At 47.9% G+C, this 17902-nt stretch overlaps 1 protein-coding gene across 1 annotated transcript; it reads right to left on the minus strand.

Moving 5' to 3' along the window:
* Positions 1-965: 965 nt before the first annotated feature.
* mntb (MAX network transcriptional repressor b) lies at positions 966-15771 on the minus strand (the record flags this gene model as incomplete). The annotated part of the gene is made up of 6 exons (XM_084450274.1): positions 966-1687; positions 2274-2466; positions 8058-8169; positions 8767-8808; positions 9011-9662; positions 15699-15771. 6 exons carry the CDS (start codon positions 15769-15771, stop codon positions 966-968), a joined length of 1794 nt encoding a protein of 597 aa, XP_084306400.1.
* Between the last annotated feature and the right edge of the window lie 2131 nt (positions 15772-17902).

Below are 17902 nucleotides of genomic sequence, written 5' to 3' on the forward strand. Positions count from 1 at the left end.
TGTAATAAAAAATACATTGAATATTATAGTCATATATACCCACACAACAAAATAACCAATAGGACCATATAACATTGCTTACATACATACTGTAACGGAGGGTGACAAACACGGATGTACATACATATAGGCTGGAAAAGAGCTGTGGTGGAACCACATACACCCCCCACCACTTCACTCACTCACTCACTCACTCACTCACACACACACACACACACACACACACACACACACACACACACAAAACCTGTGAAGGAGGCGTGTACCCTACCCCCAGTGCTGGTCCTGTATGTGTGTGTACTGCACTACTACCAGTATGAGGTCTTAGGTGGCTGTGAGGTGGCAGCAGGGGGCGCTGTTGGGTCGGAGTGGAGAGGAACTCTATTGCTTTTGCTCAGAAGTCTCTGACTGTGTGGCTGCCTGTCAACAGCATACAATCTCCTCGTCTGTTTCCTAGCCCAGCACTATGAGAACAGTGAAGATGGAAAGACAGGAGGAAAAGGACGCAACTGAAGACTATCAAGACGCGCTGCTGGCTGGGCACCTGTCCCTTCCGAACGACATGGTTTGTCGAGCTGGACGCGGACCTACTGGGAACCACCGCGATGCACCGTATCTGAAATGACTTTGGTGAATTCGTGATTTCATGGAGGAGAGGAGAGGACCAGGGGCGCGGGGAGACCCACGTCTCCGCAGCAGAGTCGACCGTCTGTCACCGGTGCACAAACCGACGGCCAGGGTGCAACGGCGGGAGCGTAGTGGCCATTGGGACATCGACTCCATGTTCTTGCGCACCTCTCCGGCACGCCATCCTCATGAGCAGCCCGTCCTTTCCTGTTCGTGGGTGCAATTGCAGAGTAGTGTACTGACTCGGGACACGTCGCCGTCACTGACACGTCCGCCGGGAGTGTCCCGTTGGCCGTTTTTAAAACCCTGTTTTGAGTCGCGTTGCGTGTTTTTTTCTCTCACGCCAGCTTGAGCGTGCTGACGGGGAAGGGCGGGACGGTCACCATGGTGACGGGGTTGAGGACGGCGGTCTGTCCCACCAGCTGGGAGGGGTGGTGGAGGGGGGCCAGGACGGCCGTGGGCTTCCCCAGGGACGGGCTCCCCAGGCCGGGGGCTCCGTTCACCGGGCCGCTGTTGGCGCCTGCGTGGGGGCCAGCCTGGACGTGGTGGGGGGGCAGCGTGTGGTGAGTGAAGGTGTGGGTGATGTGACCCACCACGGTGGGCTGGGAGACAGACACCCCCTGGGGGTAGAGCCCCGGCAGGTGGGCGACGGGGTGGACGGTGATGTGTCCGATGGGCTGGGGGGTGGAGGAGGAGGTGGGACCGGGAGAGGGGGCGATGTGCGTGAGATGCTTGTGATTGGCCGGGAGGACGTGATTGACAGCCTGGATGACAGACGGGTGGGAGACGTGGGTGGCATGGGCGATGACAGTGGGCTGGACCTGGATCGTCGGAGGTTGGAGCGGGTGAGGGGCAGGGGCTATGGCCTGAGGGGGAGGGGCAGATGAGGGGGAGGGTGTGGTCAGAACACCTGAGAGAGGGAGGGCTGTGTGCTGGATTGACAGGTGAGGGGGGAGGGCTGATTGGGTCTGTAGGATGGGAGGCAGAGCTTTGCAGAGCAAAATGGGCAGGGGAGAAGATATGTCCTCATCCATGTCCTGGTCAAAGACCTCTTCCCCTTCTGTGAACCAGAGAACAGAAATTACTACTTTGTTACTGTAAGAGAACACAGCACACATTACATTACAGTCATTTAGCAGACCCTTTTATCCAAAGCGACTTACAATAATTGCATTTAACATTAGGAAGTCAGTGTACAACTCACAAGTGCATCTCCTTTCTAAACAAGTGACTAAGAGCATAATCTAGTGCTCAAGTGCAAGAGTAGCAAAATATAAAGACAATAGGTGCTTAAGAGGAAGGATCCTGGTAGCACATCTTGAAGTGGTGAGTATTGAGCCTGTGGCAAAAGATGGGCAGCGACTCTGCTGTCCTGACGTCATTATGTCAGACATGCTCTGCCCGTGTGCTCCGTCTGCATCTGAAGCTGTGGATGTGTCCATGTCTATATCTGTACCTGAGACTGTGTCTGCATCTATACCTATACATGTGTCTGTCTATACCCGAGTCTGTGTCTATACCCGTACCTGTACCCGAGTCAGTGTCTATACCCGTACCTGTACCTGAGTCAGTGTCTATACCCGTACCTGTACCTGAGTCAGTGTCTATACCCGTACCTGTACCTGAGTCAGTGTCTATACCCGTACCTGAGGCTGTGGATGTGGACGCCTGGTCCTCCTCTGGCTGGACGGTCTGTCGGAGGACACGGTCAATCTCCATGACGTCCACGCACTGGCTGAGCTCGTTCTTCAGCTCCGCTAGTCTCTGCTGCGTGGCGATCTTCTCCCTCGCCAGGCGCTCCATCTCGTGCTCGTACTCCTTCTCTTTACGCTTCAGCGTCTGAGGGAAACACGCGCAAACATTTCAATACTTTATTTGATTCCACAAATTATATTACAACAGCAGGGAATCAAATATAATAGGGCGAGACAATTCAAGAACACCTAATGATACACATAGCAGCTTCTCCTCCGCACGGCTAAGCTGCCTATGACAGCAGAAACAGAGCAAAATCGTACAAAAAGTGTCCAGAACATCTTATGATCCCTACTGCATTAACAAGGGCAGTCACAACGAGTGTGTGTGCAGTTAGATGTTAATAAAACGTGGGTTTAGGTGTTATAAAACATCTAAGGGGTCAATCTGGGATCTGAGTTCAGCTACAGCTAAACAGTTTTAGCATTTAAAGACGCAGCTGGTCACTATAAATTGGAAGTGCACAGTAAACATGTCCCCCACCAATGATGCAAACCGCTCCTTTGTGTCAATGAAGTATGGACACAATGGACTTCCTATGAGCAACAACTCATTCAGCAACACACATTCTCCCCTCTGTGTTACTGTCACACAGCTAGGCCCCTCCCATTTCCTGGAAACCATCGCCGTGATAGGAGAGCCTGGAGTCTGAGGGCAAACATTCCACAGCCTCCTTTTCAAACCAATCACGTCAGCGACCCAGTTTCTCTGTAGGTCAGCTGACTAAGGAACACTAAAACAGGCCGAAAGGACAGGAAGCTGAGAACATTAACAGATTACTACAGAGAGAGGGGAGGGAGAGAGGGAGTGGGGGAGGGAGAGAGAGGGAGTGGGAGAGGGAAAGAGGGGGAGGGAGAGGGAAGGTGGGAGTGAAAGATTATAGACGGGGTGCAAAGCAGAGAAACTGAGGACAGAAAAGAAGAGAGGATAAAAATGGTTAAAGCTGCGGCAGAGTTGGGGCGTTTGGCAGAGGAAGGTGAAGAAAGAGGGAGAAGAGGAGGAGACAAATGACAAATACATGAGGGTATGAGGCCTCTGCCTGGACCCTAATTATTTAAAACTTCTTAAATTAAAAATATCTTTAAAATCATGTGTCTAAAATCCAAACAGTACAATGCCTGAGTGGGCATTAGCATATTTATTCTGCATCATCCAGGGCTCATAACCATTGACACCAAGGGAAGGTTATGTTCTTTTTGAGCCAAGTGAGAAGCTAGCAGTTTGACCTTTGCTTAAAACGTCTGCTAATTACATTAATTGAGCACACCTGCAGTCAAAGATGAGTTAAATGGAGTCAATTTGCAGATTGTATTCCTAGGGTCTGAAAAATTGGGCAGGTTTGCCAACAGACGTCTCTGATTGGTGGAGCTCGCTGTTACTATGGAATGAGACGGCACTGTTGCACTATGGGATTGTGGGTAGTGTATTTTTCCCCATATGACAGCAATAGTTGAGGGTAGAGAATGAGGACAAAATTCAAAATACTCTCAAAAATACAGTTTTGAGATAAAATTCAGAAAAATTGCACACTACATCTACCATGTCATGGCAATTTGGTCATTTTTTCATGATCAATGGAGATTTATTGAGCGAGAATATGCAGTAGCTGCATACAGTAGTTTACAGTAAAACATTTTGATGTGCTGTGGGCTTAATTTAATCTTCTGTGAAGATTTGAGAAAAACAGAGTGAGACGAGATGACGTAATGGTTGTCGATTCCGTCCACGTTTTCCACATCTCTGAAGTCCGAAGTGAAACAAGAAAAGGGACAGGAAGGGAGACTGGACAGTCCCCTGAGAGGCTACAGTGTCGCCAACCCTTCTCACGTACTGTGGTCTACCGGTCAGGTAGTCTAAGATCCAGTTCATCAGGGGGGTGTCCACCTGCATTGACCGTAGCTCGTCTCCCAGGATTGGGGGCTGAATGGTGTAGAAGGCACTTGAGAAATCAAAGAATGTAATCCTCACAGTGCTGCCAGCCCTGTCCAGATGGGAGTGAGCACTCTATAACAGATAGATGATGAGGTCGTCCACTCCCATGTCAGCCTGGTAAGCAAACTACAGGGGGTCGAGGCGTTTCTTCACCAGAGGTCTGAGGTGACAAGGATAAGCCTCTCCAGGGTCTACATGACATGAGATGTTAATGCCACTGTCCTGTAGTCATTTTAATAATCCTCCTTGAGATTATCTCTTATCTTAGAGCACGGAAGAAGCATCATCATCAGGGTCTCAAACACACCAGAGAAACATATTACACCAGCCCTCACGTCACTGCGGAAACAACTGCCACCCATAGCCGTTTCCTTGGTAACAACATCCACTAGGATTTGGAGGCTTGAGTGGGAGAGGTGCAACCTAGCATAAGGAGGGATGTAATTGGGTGATACACATGGGTGATAACTTATTAAGAGTGATGAGACTGGGCGCTTTCCAGTCTAGCGCTCTGGATCGATCAGTCTTTCTCTCCTCTTTTACCTCTTCTTCATCCCCCACTTCTACCCCAGTTGTTCCTGGACACTCTCCCCTCCTCTCTCGCCCCGTCTCCCTCCCCCAAAGCTCTCACACCACACCATCTCTGCCATGGGTGTGTTATTGACAGGAGTGTGATGTCTGGGTCAGTAGGGTGTCATCACCACCACAACCATGCAATCATCATCATCATCATCCACATCGGTTGTCTGCTTCATTGCTCTGATGACGCAGCGGGCCTCGTTGGTATGCTGGTGACTGTACATGTTCAGTTCTTTTTTTTCCTATTCATTGTATATTTTTGCTCCTATTGTTCTGGTAAGAGTGGGAGGGTTGGGTGAAAGGCGGGGAGGGGTTTTGTAAATGACAAATGGAAGGAAAATATGGTTTCAGTTGCTCATTCCATGACTGGTATTTGTCCTAAAGCAAATAAAAAAAGACACTATGGGCGGTTGAGAGCAAAGATCCTGCATACAAGGCACACAACGCACACAACACACACACATACAGAGTCAGACATACATGGCAGCAGGACCTCCATATGTGGACTGACCAACTGATGCTTGTCTCTATGGTTACCAGGAGCTCTAGAGGCTAGGGACAGACAGATGAGAGAGGGGGAGGGCGGTAGGGAGAGACGGAGAGAGAGATGGAAGGAGGAGGAGAGAGGGGGGAGGGCCGGTAAGAAAGAGAGAAGGAAGGAGAGATCGATGGAGATGAGGATTAAGTGGATGGAAGGGACAGAGACATAAAGAAAGAAAAAAACGCAGACAGGGGCAGAGACACCATCACCGCTCCGCATCGCCGTGGAGACGGACGTGCTCCCAGGGGCAGCTGCAGCAGACTGCAGCGAGCATGCTCCAGTCCGCACTCCCCCCCCTCCTCTCTCTCTCTCTCTCTCTCTCTGCTGCGAACGGGAGGGGAGGGGCTGAGCCAAGCGGAAGGGGGGGGGGGGGTGATGTCACTGGGCTCGCGCTAGCCATGTGCTCAGAGCTCACGTGGCCCGCAGAGAAGGAGGGAGAGAGAAACAGCGAGAGAGAGGAGGAAGAGAAAGAGAGGGAAATGGAGTGAGAGTGTTTCATGAAGGAGAGCGCGCGGCAGGGAGCCTCTGTGAACAGAGATCTGGACCAGGGGCCTCATTTATAAACGTTGCGTAGAATCCACGTAACTTTGCTTAGCAAAGTAAGTACGAAAATATACACACAAAAAATCTCCGATTTATAAAACGCTGCGTATCACAGCCCATGTTGACTTACGCCACGCCAACACCAGCTGCCCTTTATAAATCACAATCGACACTTAACTTGGCGCACGTGAATGCGCATTCTGATCACACCCCAATTAACGCCCACAATTGCCTATAAATGGTCAGTGATACGCCCCTAATACATATGCAACGAGAATGGAACCGAGTGCAAAAGGCAGAAAGAGAAAGATACATTTTACTAACCACGTCATCGTGTGCCAGGAGATCGTGGCGATCCCTGAATACTCTCTCTCCTCAATCTCCTATTAACAATCTCCTCTAGCAATAACAGATCTGCCATTGTGCGTTGATGAGACAATTGTGATAGACGGCATGGCTTTTATAGCCTACTCATGATGATTCCACATGTGCACAACTGATATGAGCACCTGTTAGGCCTGAGTGGTCCCAATTACATTATAATTAATTATCTATCATGCAGGCTATATTTGCATTCGTTTAGTGCGGTAGGCCTTATTAGTTGGCTGATCTCCAAACTGATAATCATTATAAGCCTATAGTGTTGTTGCATGGGTAATGGGGTTTGGATCTATATTACACATCCATGAATAAAAGGCCTACTGTAACTTATCAACGTATAAACGGGTCAATTTACAATGACATCCATAACAATGCAAACATGTAGTCCTATAGTGACTACTTAAGGCAACGATCCCCGATTAAACTGTACGACAGATCTGAGGGTTCTTTGCAGCAGCCAATTTGTGTATTTTCCAGGATATCATGCATTTCACATACTTTCTCAAAACATACTGTAGGCCTATAGAAGCTGCGTGTTCGAACGGATGTTGCGGGATAGCCAAGCACATATTAGAACATCTGTGCCAAGTCCCGGCATATCCAAGGCCGCATGCGTCATGTCCTACTATAATCCAGCTATATCAGTGCCTGTATCGAGGTCTTGTAAATATATGGGGTCCATGGATGGGTTTCATGTGATTCTATAAAGCGTAATTATAGCTACACACATGACAATTCTGCAAATTAATAATCTAACTTGCTCACATACAATTTGGAGACACTTCACCTCAGTAGTCATTCGGGTTTACATAAAAGCCAAATCAAATATAGGCTATAAATACATAAATACATTAACAAATGAATAGGTGGATAATTAAACATACAAATAATTAACTAAATAAATGATTAACTGAATAAATATACTTCAACGCCGAATGCAACTTTTGTTTGGTGTGGTATAGGCCTTATTATAGTTGTAGGCCATCGACATACAGAATCATTACTATGATAAGCCTAATGGGCTCGTGTCGTGTTGTGTTATCAACATAATGTGGCTTTTATTCATAGGCTACTGCCTGTGATGCTTCTCGGGATAGCCTATAAATGAATAGGCCTACAACATAACATTATATTATGACACAAATGGGTCAATTCACAGACACATCCAAGAGCTACGGTGGCGATTGATTCCGTTTAAACTGTGTGACACATTGGAGAGTTCTTGCAGCGACCGATGTATTTATTATTCAATATGTCATGAGTTTCATCCCTCTGCCATCGGAGTCGCGTTTTCCCGTTTCTCCAGAAACTTGCTTATCGTAGTTACGGGAGGGTCGGAGTGTGCGTAGAGTTGTACACACCTTCCGCCAACTTATCGTTAAACTCGTTTTTTATAAATACCGAAAGTTGCTTAGAAAGTTGCTCAGCATTGGTTACGCACGCTTTTGTGTTTACGCAACGTTTATAAATGAGGCCCCTGATCAGAATGCCCACATGCCCATTAACCCGTTCCATAACTACCCAGGATATGAGAACACAGCCCACCAGCCTCACAACAGAGAAAGGCCTGACAAGTCAGCTGACCGGGAAACCACACAAACTTGACTTTGGTGACAAACTGACTGACACTGACACACGCACGCACGCACGCACACAACCAGCCGATGGAGAACCCTGAAGGAACTGTTAGGAAATGTACCTGTATGTAGCGCAGAGCACTGCGGAGAACACTGAGGTTGGAGGTTTTCTTCTCGTCCACATTTGGAACGTTCTTCTTCAGCGTCTCGAAACACTCCTTCAGGTGCGCTCGTCTGGACAGAAGGAAGAACGAGGGAGGAGAGGAGAAGAGAGCAGCAGGAGGGGTGAGGTCTTAGGGTACAACTGATCAAACAGTCCCACACATCCCAAAAACCCCTTCAAGGCAGGTGCTGGACCAAAAAACTGCAGGGAAGAAAAGACAGTCCGCTGATGTCATTTTCTCATGTGCTGTGGACCTTACCTATATTGTACCGTTTATTATGTTTACACGTATTTATATTTTCTATCACTTAAAAGTGGGTTAAAATGTATTTTGTATATATTTTCCTCACTGGGGTCATATCACCTGTAGGGATGCTGAGTTAAATGAGATGAAGTGACAGCATGCCAACTCTTTCTTTCTTTCTTTTTTCTCTCTTTCTTTCTTTCGTGTTAAGGTGGACTTGGGTTGGGACGTACAGTCAGCCAAACTGCAATACTTCCTCCTACCACGTGGTGAGAGCAACAACGATGATGGCAGCAAAGTTTTAGTGGAGCGTTCAGTCCACTCCAGACCACCTCCTTATTCAGTGTTGCTCAATAGCCGCCAGAAGTATTGCAGTTTGTCTGACTGTAGAATGTGTGTGTTGGTTTCCTGCCCCTCTACTAACCTGTTCTTCTCCAGTTTGTTGTGCACCTCTCTGGTTCCCGCTCTGCAAGCAGACAGAGCAGCCAATTAGAAAAGACGAATGAACGAACGCACGCAATTGGATGAGACAGTCGGGCTCTGTGATGAGAGCAGAGGTTATTCCACTGGGCACTGTCCAATAACGGATTATTACCATGCAGCCGTGCGCGCGGCTCACCCGCTCACTCACACACACACACCCACGCACGCACACACCAAATGCTCACCCTCCTGGGCGTCTCTTGCCATCCGCCCCCCTCATGTCGTCCAGGACCATGCCGTTGGTGCGCGGCTGAGATGTGGGCGGTGCCGGCTGGGGCAGCAGGGCGTGCTGAGAGCAGGCGGGGTTGGTGGCAGCGGTGATTATGGAAGCCGGATACGAAATCTGAACCTGAGCTGGCTGCGACTGCGTGGGACTGCCGCCCGTCTGCGGCGTCAGGGAGTTAGGCTCCGCCTTCATCATCTGGGCGGTGTACGGCGCCAGGTGCGGTGGGACCGGGCGCTGCTGAGGAGGAGGAGGGGAGGAGCCGTTCTTCAGCGGAAGCGACCCGCCCAGTGGCGCCATCGCCATGGTGGTGGCGGCGACAGGGGCGACCAGCGGGTGGAGCGGGACGGAGGGCATTGCCGCGACGACGGGGACCATGGGGATGATGGCAATGGGGACTTGCGAAGGAGGGAGAGAGGAGGAGGGGGGAGGAGGCGGAGGCAGGGGAGGAGGAGGGACGGAGGGGAGGTGCTGGTGCTGCTGGTGGTGAGGCTCCTCCCCCCAGGTGGCATGGTTGAATCTGATTGGCTGGGCTGAAGAAGCTAGAACCTCCACTCGCCAGGGTTCCGGATCCCTGCTGTGGAGCTCCGCCTTCTCTCTCCGTTGCTCCTCCTCTGTGGGAGAGGAGAGGAGGATGGGGGGAGAAGAAGGACAACAGGAGAGATGATGTGAAAGGAAGACTAGAGTTAAAAATGTGGAGGATTGCAAAATACATCCTGCACAACACAATGGACATAGCACTCAGCCCTCCAACCCGATACTGCAACCTCTTTGTATCTCACTGTGTCTCAGAGAATTCAGCTATGGACGAGACTCTGCTCTTAATTACTCTGGTACAGTGCGGAGTGCCTCATTGACTAAATGACAGCAAGTCATCAAGGCTCTAAGGTGAAACTATCATCAAACCGTCACACTCCTGCTACCAAGGACTCGCTGTAGGTGAGGGTCCGTCAACAGCGTGGTTCCTTCTCCAGTCGGTCGTCGGGTCCTGTCAATCATCGCTGCGTCTTTGTCAGTCGACCACCCGTGTTCAATCCCCCCACTGCCCCTGATCACCGGACGACCCGTCTCCTGAATAACGCTGTTATCGTCTCATGTGTCGGGGCGAGGAAAGGGATGGTGTTGTGTTAGTAAGTCTGTCTAGTCGCCTTGTCCTCTAGTGTTGAGTGCTGTTATGGTGCTTGGACATTACGGTATCTGGTTCTTTACCGCGTCACAGGAGAAGCGCAGTACCAGTAGTGGAGTATACTATACACCGTCACCTGAAGAAAGAAGAGAGAGAGGTCTGCACACTGTCAAAAAGCTGACTGAAGAAAGTATTTACTAAAGCACACAGCGTTTCTGCCAGCGTGGCCTTCACCTGAAGAAGATGCTTTTTGAAACAGTGTGCAGACCTCTCTTCTTTCTTTAGTTATAAAGTTTTTGGTCGAGCACCTGTCACTTTTCTTTCTTGGATGTGCGTGTATTTTCCTCTACTACGTTTACACTCACCCACACGCTAGGTTCCAAGAGAGCGGGCATCTCTCTGTGGTTTCTGCAGCAAATGGGTTTAGGTTCTGGGTGAAGGTTGGCTTGTTGGCTCTGTTTTCATAGGTTCAGATTACAGCACAAGGCTGTTATGTATTTAGATTTGACACTGTACGCACGGCCCTTCTCCTACCCTCTTGTTAGTCCTCTGTTTTAGTCAGAATCACAATCAGTTTGATTGTCAGGTAGGTTTTGGCACATACTAGGACTTTGTTCAGATCAGTTGGTGCACGACACTGATGGGTAGACAACACTAGACAGGGTGCAACGACCAGAGGGAACAGTGCAAGAAACAACACAAAACAGGGCGCACCAGCGCACCGTGACAGCCATGTGTTCTATGTTGTCATCGTCCTGTCACAGCAAGTCTTTGTCATTTGTCGTACATATCAATGCTGAGCTAATAATAATTCTTCAATCATAGGGCCAAACCCTTTTCAGTTTGGGAGTTTCTTGATTGAGCTCCACAGGACTAGCGTCAGTGGGCTCATCTATCAGTGTTCATGTCCACTACCTCAGAGGGAGGATGTAACCTACAGCGAGGCTTGGAAGCCGTGACGGTTCGATGCTGGTTTGACACCTCAGACACCTGGTGACTTACTGTCATTTAATCAATGAAGCATTCCACACTGTACCAGAGCAACTAAGACCTGAGTCTGGTCCACAGCTGAACTCCATGATAGAGACATTGAAATACAAACAGGTTATAGTGTTGGATTGATTGTAAGATTAACCGCTAATAAAATACCAAGAGTCTGAGTGCCAATCATGGGTCACAGACCTCAAGAAGTCATCGCATGCAAAGGATACTTCGCCACATACAAAACATTAGTTCTTTATATCATTAATATGTCCTGGTACTTGTGGCATCCTTAAACTGTGGAGGCATGTACAAAAAGGTTTTTAAGCAATTCATCCAATATGGATTTAACTACCTGCAAATCAAAACTGACTGTCTGGACCTTAACCTCGTAGTCGTGTTATATTATCTCCATACAAAAACACAACAAAAGCTTTACTGTCCCGGTACCCCACAGAGCACTGTGCCCATGTACAGCACCAGCTGTTCTCCCCTGAAATATGCTACCTGTTCATTAGATCTCATACACACACACACACACACACACACACACTGTTCTCCCATGAAATATGCTACCTGCTCATTAGAAGACGCACACACACACAGGAAGGCAGGCAGACAAAGACACACACACGGGTGATGTCATTCTAGTGTGCGGCAGACTGGCGAGACGTAGGGATGGGATGGTGTCTGGAAGCTGCATCTGCACCCTGACGGACCACAGCTCTATTATGTCCGCCAGCGAGCGCTCTGATAGGTGGGTTGTCAGGGAGCTACTCAGCTGTGACATCAAGAATTGGGCGCCGTGACAGCACATCATTACACACCAAACAGGGAGCTGCCTCACACACATAATGAGCATGCACATGTCACCAAGTGGTAGAGTGTCCTGGTTAACCTCACTCCTTAAAGGAGCACTAACAGTCCCTCCAAGAGGGATGTCCCTATTGAGCTTGTAGAAACATGGTTTCGAATCCTGTCCTAGGCAAGCCCTTAACATGGGTCGGACAGAAGTAGCACAACGCAGAGCCCAGAGTACTACCGCTACACATACGCGGACTAAGTGTGAGTGCGCATACACACGCATGACCACACCACCACGGCCGTTCTTTAGAGGTCACGTTACCATGGATGTAGAAACAGAGAGACAGGCTCAGCTTACTTTACCAGCACACACTGGCAACACAAATGTGTCCAGAAGCACACCTAGCGCACACACACACAACACTCATGTCCATGTACATGTTCACTTACAAGAAACATGTAAGCTTGACTATTCTTAAAAGCTTTTTAATGGCCACTTAAACTTTGAAGTACTTTGAAGTTAGGGCTGTACCTAACTCTGAAATTTTGTGAGTCAAATCATATTCGCCTGCTCAAACCAGAGATTTGACAATTTGTTCCTTTTTTCTTTTTATTTCTCATACAGTGCCTGTGCCTCTAATTTTGGAAATTGCAAAACACGGCGGCGTGGCATGACCGTGGCATCAGAGCATTGGCGGGATTCACCAACGTCTTTTCGTGCAGTGTTGCACACTATCGGTCAATTTTACATGTAGGCCTAGCCCTAACAGCTATAATGGATTATGAAGATTGGAGCCCGTCATTCCTACTGCTGTAGGACGGGGAAGAAATGTGAAGATAAGAAGGTAAACCCCCACCATGGTCACCATGGAGCATCTTATCCAGTTCTGTGTCATGCCGACACTAACTGAAGACGTGGCCTTCAACTTCACATGATTTATTATTGTTGTTTATGTTCCTGAAGGCAACATCAGATGATTGTATGTGTCTGTAGGCCTATTTATCATAATTTTTAGAATATAGCCTATAGGCTTACTATAGTTTCAACACTGTTTAACGCACGGTAGGGCACAGAGACCGTGTTTAAAAATCCGGGAACCACATCTGGGCAGGCTACCCTAAAACATTTTAATCCTTCGCCAGACAACTTGGCTCACTGGGCAACGATTGCTGTCCATAATCGCTTGCACTTTTGGACACTTGCGGAGCCATGCCATTGGAAACCAGTCTACACATCTGACTGATTCGACTCTTCGGCTTTCAGGAGGCAGTCCTAATAGAAGTAGTGGTTTTGTGCGGGTGAGAGCTATGGCCTGTTTGCACTAAACTTCAGTCCAGACACAATCTCCACTTCACTGTATTATTTCATTACTTAATCCTCTTCGTTCCTTGAGGGACATAAGGCTGCAACTATCTGCTTCCATCTGGTCCTAACCAGCCATTTTCAGTTCTGAGGTCACAGTTCTTCGCCAGGTTGTTGTAGGTCTCCCTTGTTTCCTCTTTCCAGGTGGAATCCATCTCAAGGGGGTACTTTGGGGGTACAGTCCTGGTCCAGTCTGAGGACATGCCCTAGCCATTGGAGCTGGCGCTGTTTAATTTCTAGCATCACATTGCCAGTTTATGTTTTTATACAGGTCTTCATTGGAAATCCTTTCCGGACAGAAGATGCGACATATGCTCCAGAGACACCCGTTGTGGAATGCGCTGATCTTCTTCAAGTCACTCTCAACTTGCCAGCTTTCACGTCTTTACTGCATGCATTGTCCTTGCTGAGTAGACTTCCCAGATATGTGAACTCCTCGACATATTTGAGAGAGCTGCAATCTACGGTGATTGGTGCATGTGGTGTTGAATTTAGGCACACCACTTGGGTTTTGGAGGTATTAATGTTCAAACACATCTGTTTGGCGAATCTTTCAGTCTTATCTGTTCTCTCTTGCAGGTGAGTATGATTTGTGGAGAGGATGGCTAGGTCATCAGCTAAGTCGAGGTCTTCCAGCTGTGTGAAGAGAGTCCACTGGACGCCTCTAAGTTTGTCTGAAGTAGTTTTTTGCATGGACCAGTCGATGGCAGTCAGGAAGAAAATGGGAGAGAAAATACATCCCTGGCGTACACCACATTCCACAAGGAACCAATCAGTGAGCTTGCCGTTTGTGATCACACTACACTCAAATTGATAGTTAAACATCTTTATCAATGCGATTATCTTTGTGCAATCCTATGGAGTTCCTCCAATCTTCCACAGGGTGTCACGGTGTAAGCTGTCAAAAGCTTTCTGAAAGTAAATGAAATTGATGTATAATGGGTTGTTCCATCCAGGAATTGTTCGATGATGTTCCTTAGTGTGAAGATCTGGTCACTGCACATTCTTCCTTTCCTGAAGCTTGAACACGTCTGTGAGTACATTAACTCCACTGTATGGCAACAGCTTGCATTTAGTGAGTATTTGTGAGAATAATAGTATCACCATTTCTTGAGATTACTATAAAATGTGGGAGAAAGTCTGAAAGAAACCACACCTTAATCCCTCTCCTCTCTATCTGTCTCTCTCCCTCTAATGCACGCAGGAGTTAGGAACAAGAGCAGCTCAAGCTCTCTCTCTCTCTCACACACACACACTTACAGTTTCTGTTCAGCCATGGAAAAGCACGGAAACGTAAATTACATAACTCGTGCATTGACTGAGGGAGGAGAGAGAAGGCCGAGTGGGGCTGCCCTACTTTCCCTCCCCTCTGTGACGGCGCCAGTGGGCGGGGCTGGCCGGGGAGGGGGGCCCGCACGTGGTCCCGGAGGGCGGGGCCAGGGACACGCGGTGAGTCTGTGGGGTGTAGACCGACTGACACGTCACCAGATAAATCCAACAAAAAGCCCCTTTGCAATAATGTAGCTAGGCGATAATCAATCTGATCAAGTATCGAAGGCAAAGAAGATAGGCTACTCGGTGAGATAACTCTCCACACCAGTGTTTGCACAACTCGAAGCCACCGAAAGTGACTTCAGCGCATGGGGTTGGTTGACCCGCCCAAGACTGTCATAGGATAGCTAAGCAATGTCAGGGCATTATGTAAAACTCTGCCACCGCCCTTCCAACCTACTACTACTATTCTATCCATCCTAGATTAACCTATTGTTTATTATACCAGTATTCTACAGTTCGGATTGACTATGTACTAGCGCAGAGAGGTGTCTTAAAAGAATCTAATGTTTATAGATTCCGTGTATTAAACTCAATCAATCCTGGAATGTTCGCTACATTCAGTTAAAACAAAGTATCCGTGCAGTTGAGTTAATTTTGCGGTGTCGACACTTTAGGACACAAATTAAAACATAGGTCGCGCGACGTGTCACGATCTGTCACAGTGAGCGCACGCACGCACCGACACAGTAGCACAGAGACTGACTATATATAGAACCGACTTAACCCGGAAACCGAGTTAGTAAAATCCTATTCGCTCACGGACAACGATAACGTTACGAATAAATGCCCACGGCCCGGGAGATAAAGAGGGCGTGTGAGGCTTATTGCATTTCTCACCGGATATTTGAATACACATGTAAAATGAGTTTCTCTATCCTCTTTAAGTCTAGCCAGTTGGGTGGGTCAGTTAGAATATCAGTGTTTCGCCCCCCTCCCCCTAAATTTTTTTTGAACTTATTCATTAACACATCAAGACCTCTTTCCCCTTTCTCACGGCCTGATTTTCCCTATCAATAAGATTGCAGCTACCCCACACCTTACCACGTGTAATCTGTTGTTGCTGGGCTTGCCATTCCAGGTATCTGGCCGCCTCCAGAAGAGTATCGATGCTCATCGCGCTTGCCCCTCTCTCGGTAGGCACCCGGTTGCCCGGGACAGAAGGAAAAAAGCACAGTTGGAATAACCGGGGAAGCACGTATGCGCAGTTAACCCGCCAATGCGCTCGGATGGTTCCCCTCTTTCCCTCGGAACTGATTTAAAAAAATATATATGATAAGATAAACCGTTGTTAAATCCTCACATAAGTAAAAGAGGGATTGCAACAAGATGGCGATGCGAGTACGGGAATACACAACAAGGCGAAATGGTATTCAAGACAAGACCCTCCCCTCCGCGCGTTCACCCCGCCCTGTTACTATAACCACGCGCAAAACCGCGGTTGGATCAATCCTGACATCCCAATCCAACATGAATATGTGGGGGCTCCAATACTTACATTGACATTTCAGTCGTCGTCTTATTTGGTTATTGTATAAAACGAGTACTTATTATGTTGATCGGCGTTCAAAAGATCCCCGAGGAAACGGTCCGTCTGTGCGCTCCGTGCTGATCCGCTCTCCGAGTTTTCCTTCCGTCCCTGGCCCGCAGCGCGTTCGAGCATGTCGGAGTTCGCTGGCCAATGAGCGTTCAGAACAACAAGGCATGGTGCCTGTCCACATGGGCAGCCGCTCGGCCAGCGCGCGGCTCATTTGCATGGCGAGAGCGTGACTAGCCACCCCGCTGTCTCGGGACAAGACCTGTCAATCAAACTGTAGAGGGGCGTGGTCTGCCATTAACCACTGCTGCAAACGTTGATGGGTTTCTATTGTATCACGAGTGTGTGTGTGATCATATCAATTCAGTATGTTACAAATGATAGCACTGTGTGTGCGTGAGAGAGTGAGTGTGTGTGTGTGTGTGTGTGTGTGTGTGTGTGTGTGTGTGTGTGTGTGTGTGTGTGTGTGTGTGTGTGTGTGTGTGTGTGTGTGTATACTTGTGTGCAAGCGAGACAGAGACAGAGAGAGAGTGTGTGTGGTGTATGTGTGTGTGTGTGGTGTATGTGTGTGTGTGTGTGTGTGTGCGCGCATGTGTGTGCGTCTGCTGCACACGCGGCTGCATGGCAACAGTCCGTGATTGGACAGCGCCCAGTGGAATACCCTCTGCTCTCATCACAGAACTTGTCTGTCTCGTCCAATCAAAACAGCCACTCAGACGTGTGTAAGGGCTGCTTTCACTAGTGGGCGCACACACGCACATACTAACAAACTATAAGCACGTGATATGCAAAGATATTAACAGCAGCAATGTGCAGATAACCTATACAGAACATTAGACAAATTATTCAAGATGTCAATGAAGATGTGTATAGATCCTCCAATCAAATCGAGAGAGAGAAAGAGAGAGGGAGGAGTGAGAGAGAAAGAGAGCTATTTTGTCCACCAGTCCAGCAAGCACATGGTTGTGCAAAAACCAAGGGTAATTGGTGTCCGTTGGTTTTCCAGATGAACTAGAATCTTACTTTATGGTGAATTATATGTCAGAACGCCAACTAACACCTCGGTGAGTTTCTTGTCTTTGAGATCGAGAGTTTAACATGTTTTTGAAAGATTTTTCAAGATGCCCACCCACATCCATTGTATGACCAAAACAGTGGTAGAGCAATTATCAGACTTTCTCAAAAGTGCTAGTTTTGTCAACGTTTTGATCTGAACCATTGTATATGATCATAAGTAACCTTAAAACAGGGATAAACATGCATTTTCCCTTTACTACTCCTTTAAGAGAGATCTGACAGAGAAACAGTAGAGATACTGTATCATCCACGAATGGATGATCTAACTGCTACCTACTACCACTAGAGATTGACATGTTTTACCTTGTTGTCACCTAATTGGAGAATTCACCCTTCACAAAGTCGCGCCCCCCCTGGTTATTGTTGCTATGCCTATCAAACTTTTGCACGTAAATATGCCATTTTCAACTAGGCTATATCAGTGAGAGATATTCCAAAGGAAATAATAGCTCATCTCTGAAATATCAGAGAGGTGAACAGAAAGCACTGCAATATGCATTTGAGAGCTACATTCACAATATAATTTGTTGGCAGAGTATAGACCTTATTTTCAAACCACAGAAGTAGCTACATGAAGACGGGGCAGCTGCATCTAGTGGCTGGGATTATTTATTATAGCTATAGAATCAGAATT

This window comes from Borostomias antarcticus (assembly GCF_949987555.1).
Source record: "Borostomias antarcticus genome assembly, chromosome: 15".
NCBI lineage: Eukaryota > Metazoa > Chordata > Actinopteri > Stomiiformes > Stomiidae > Borostomias > Borostomias antarcticus.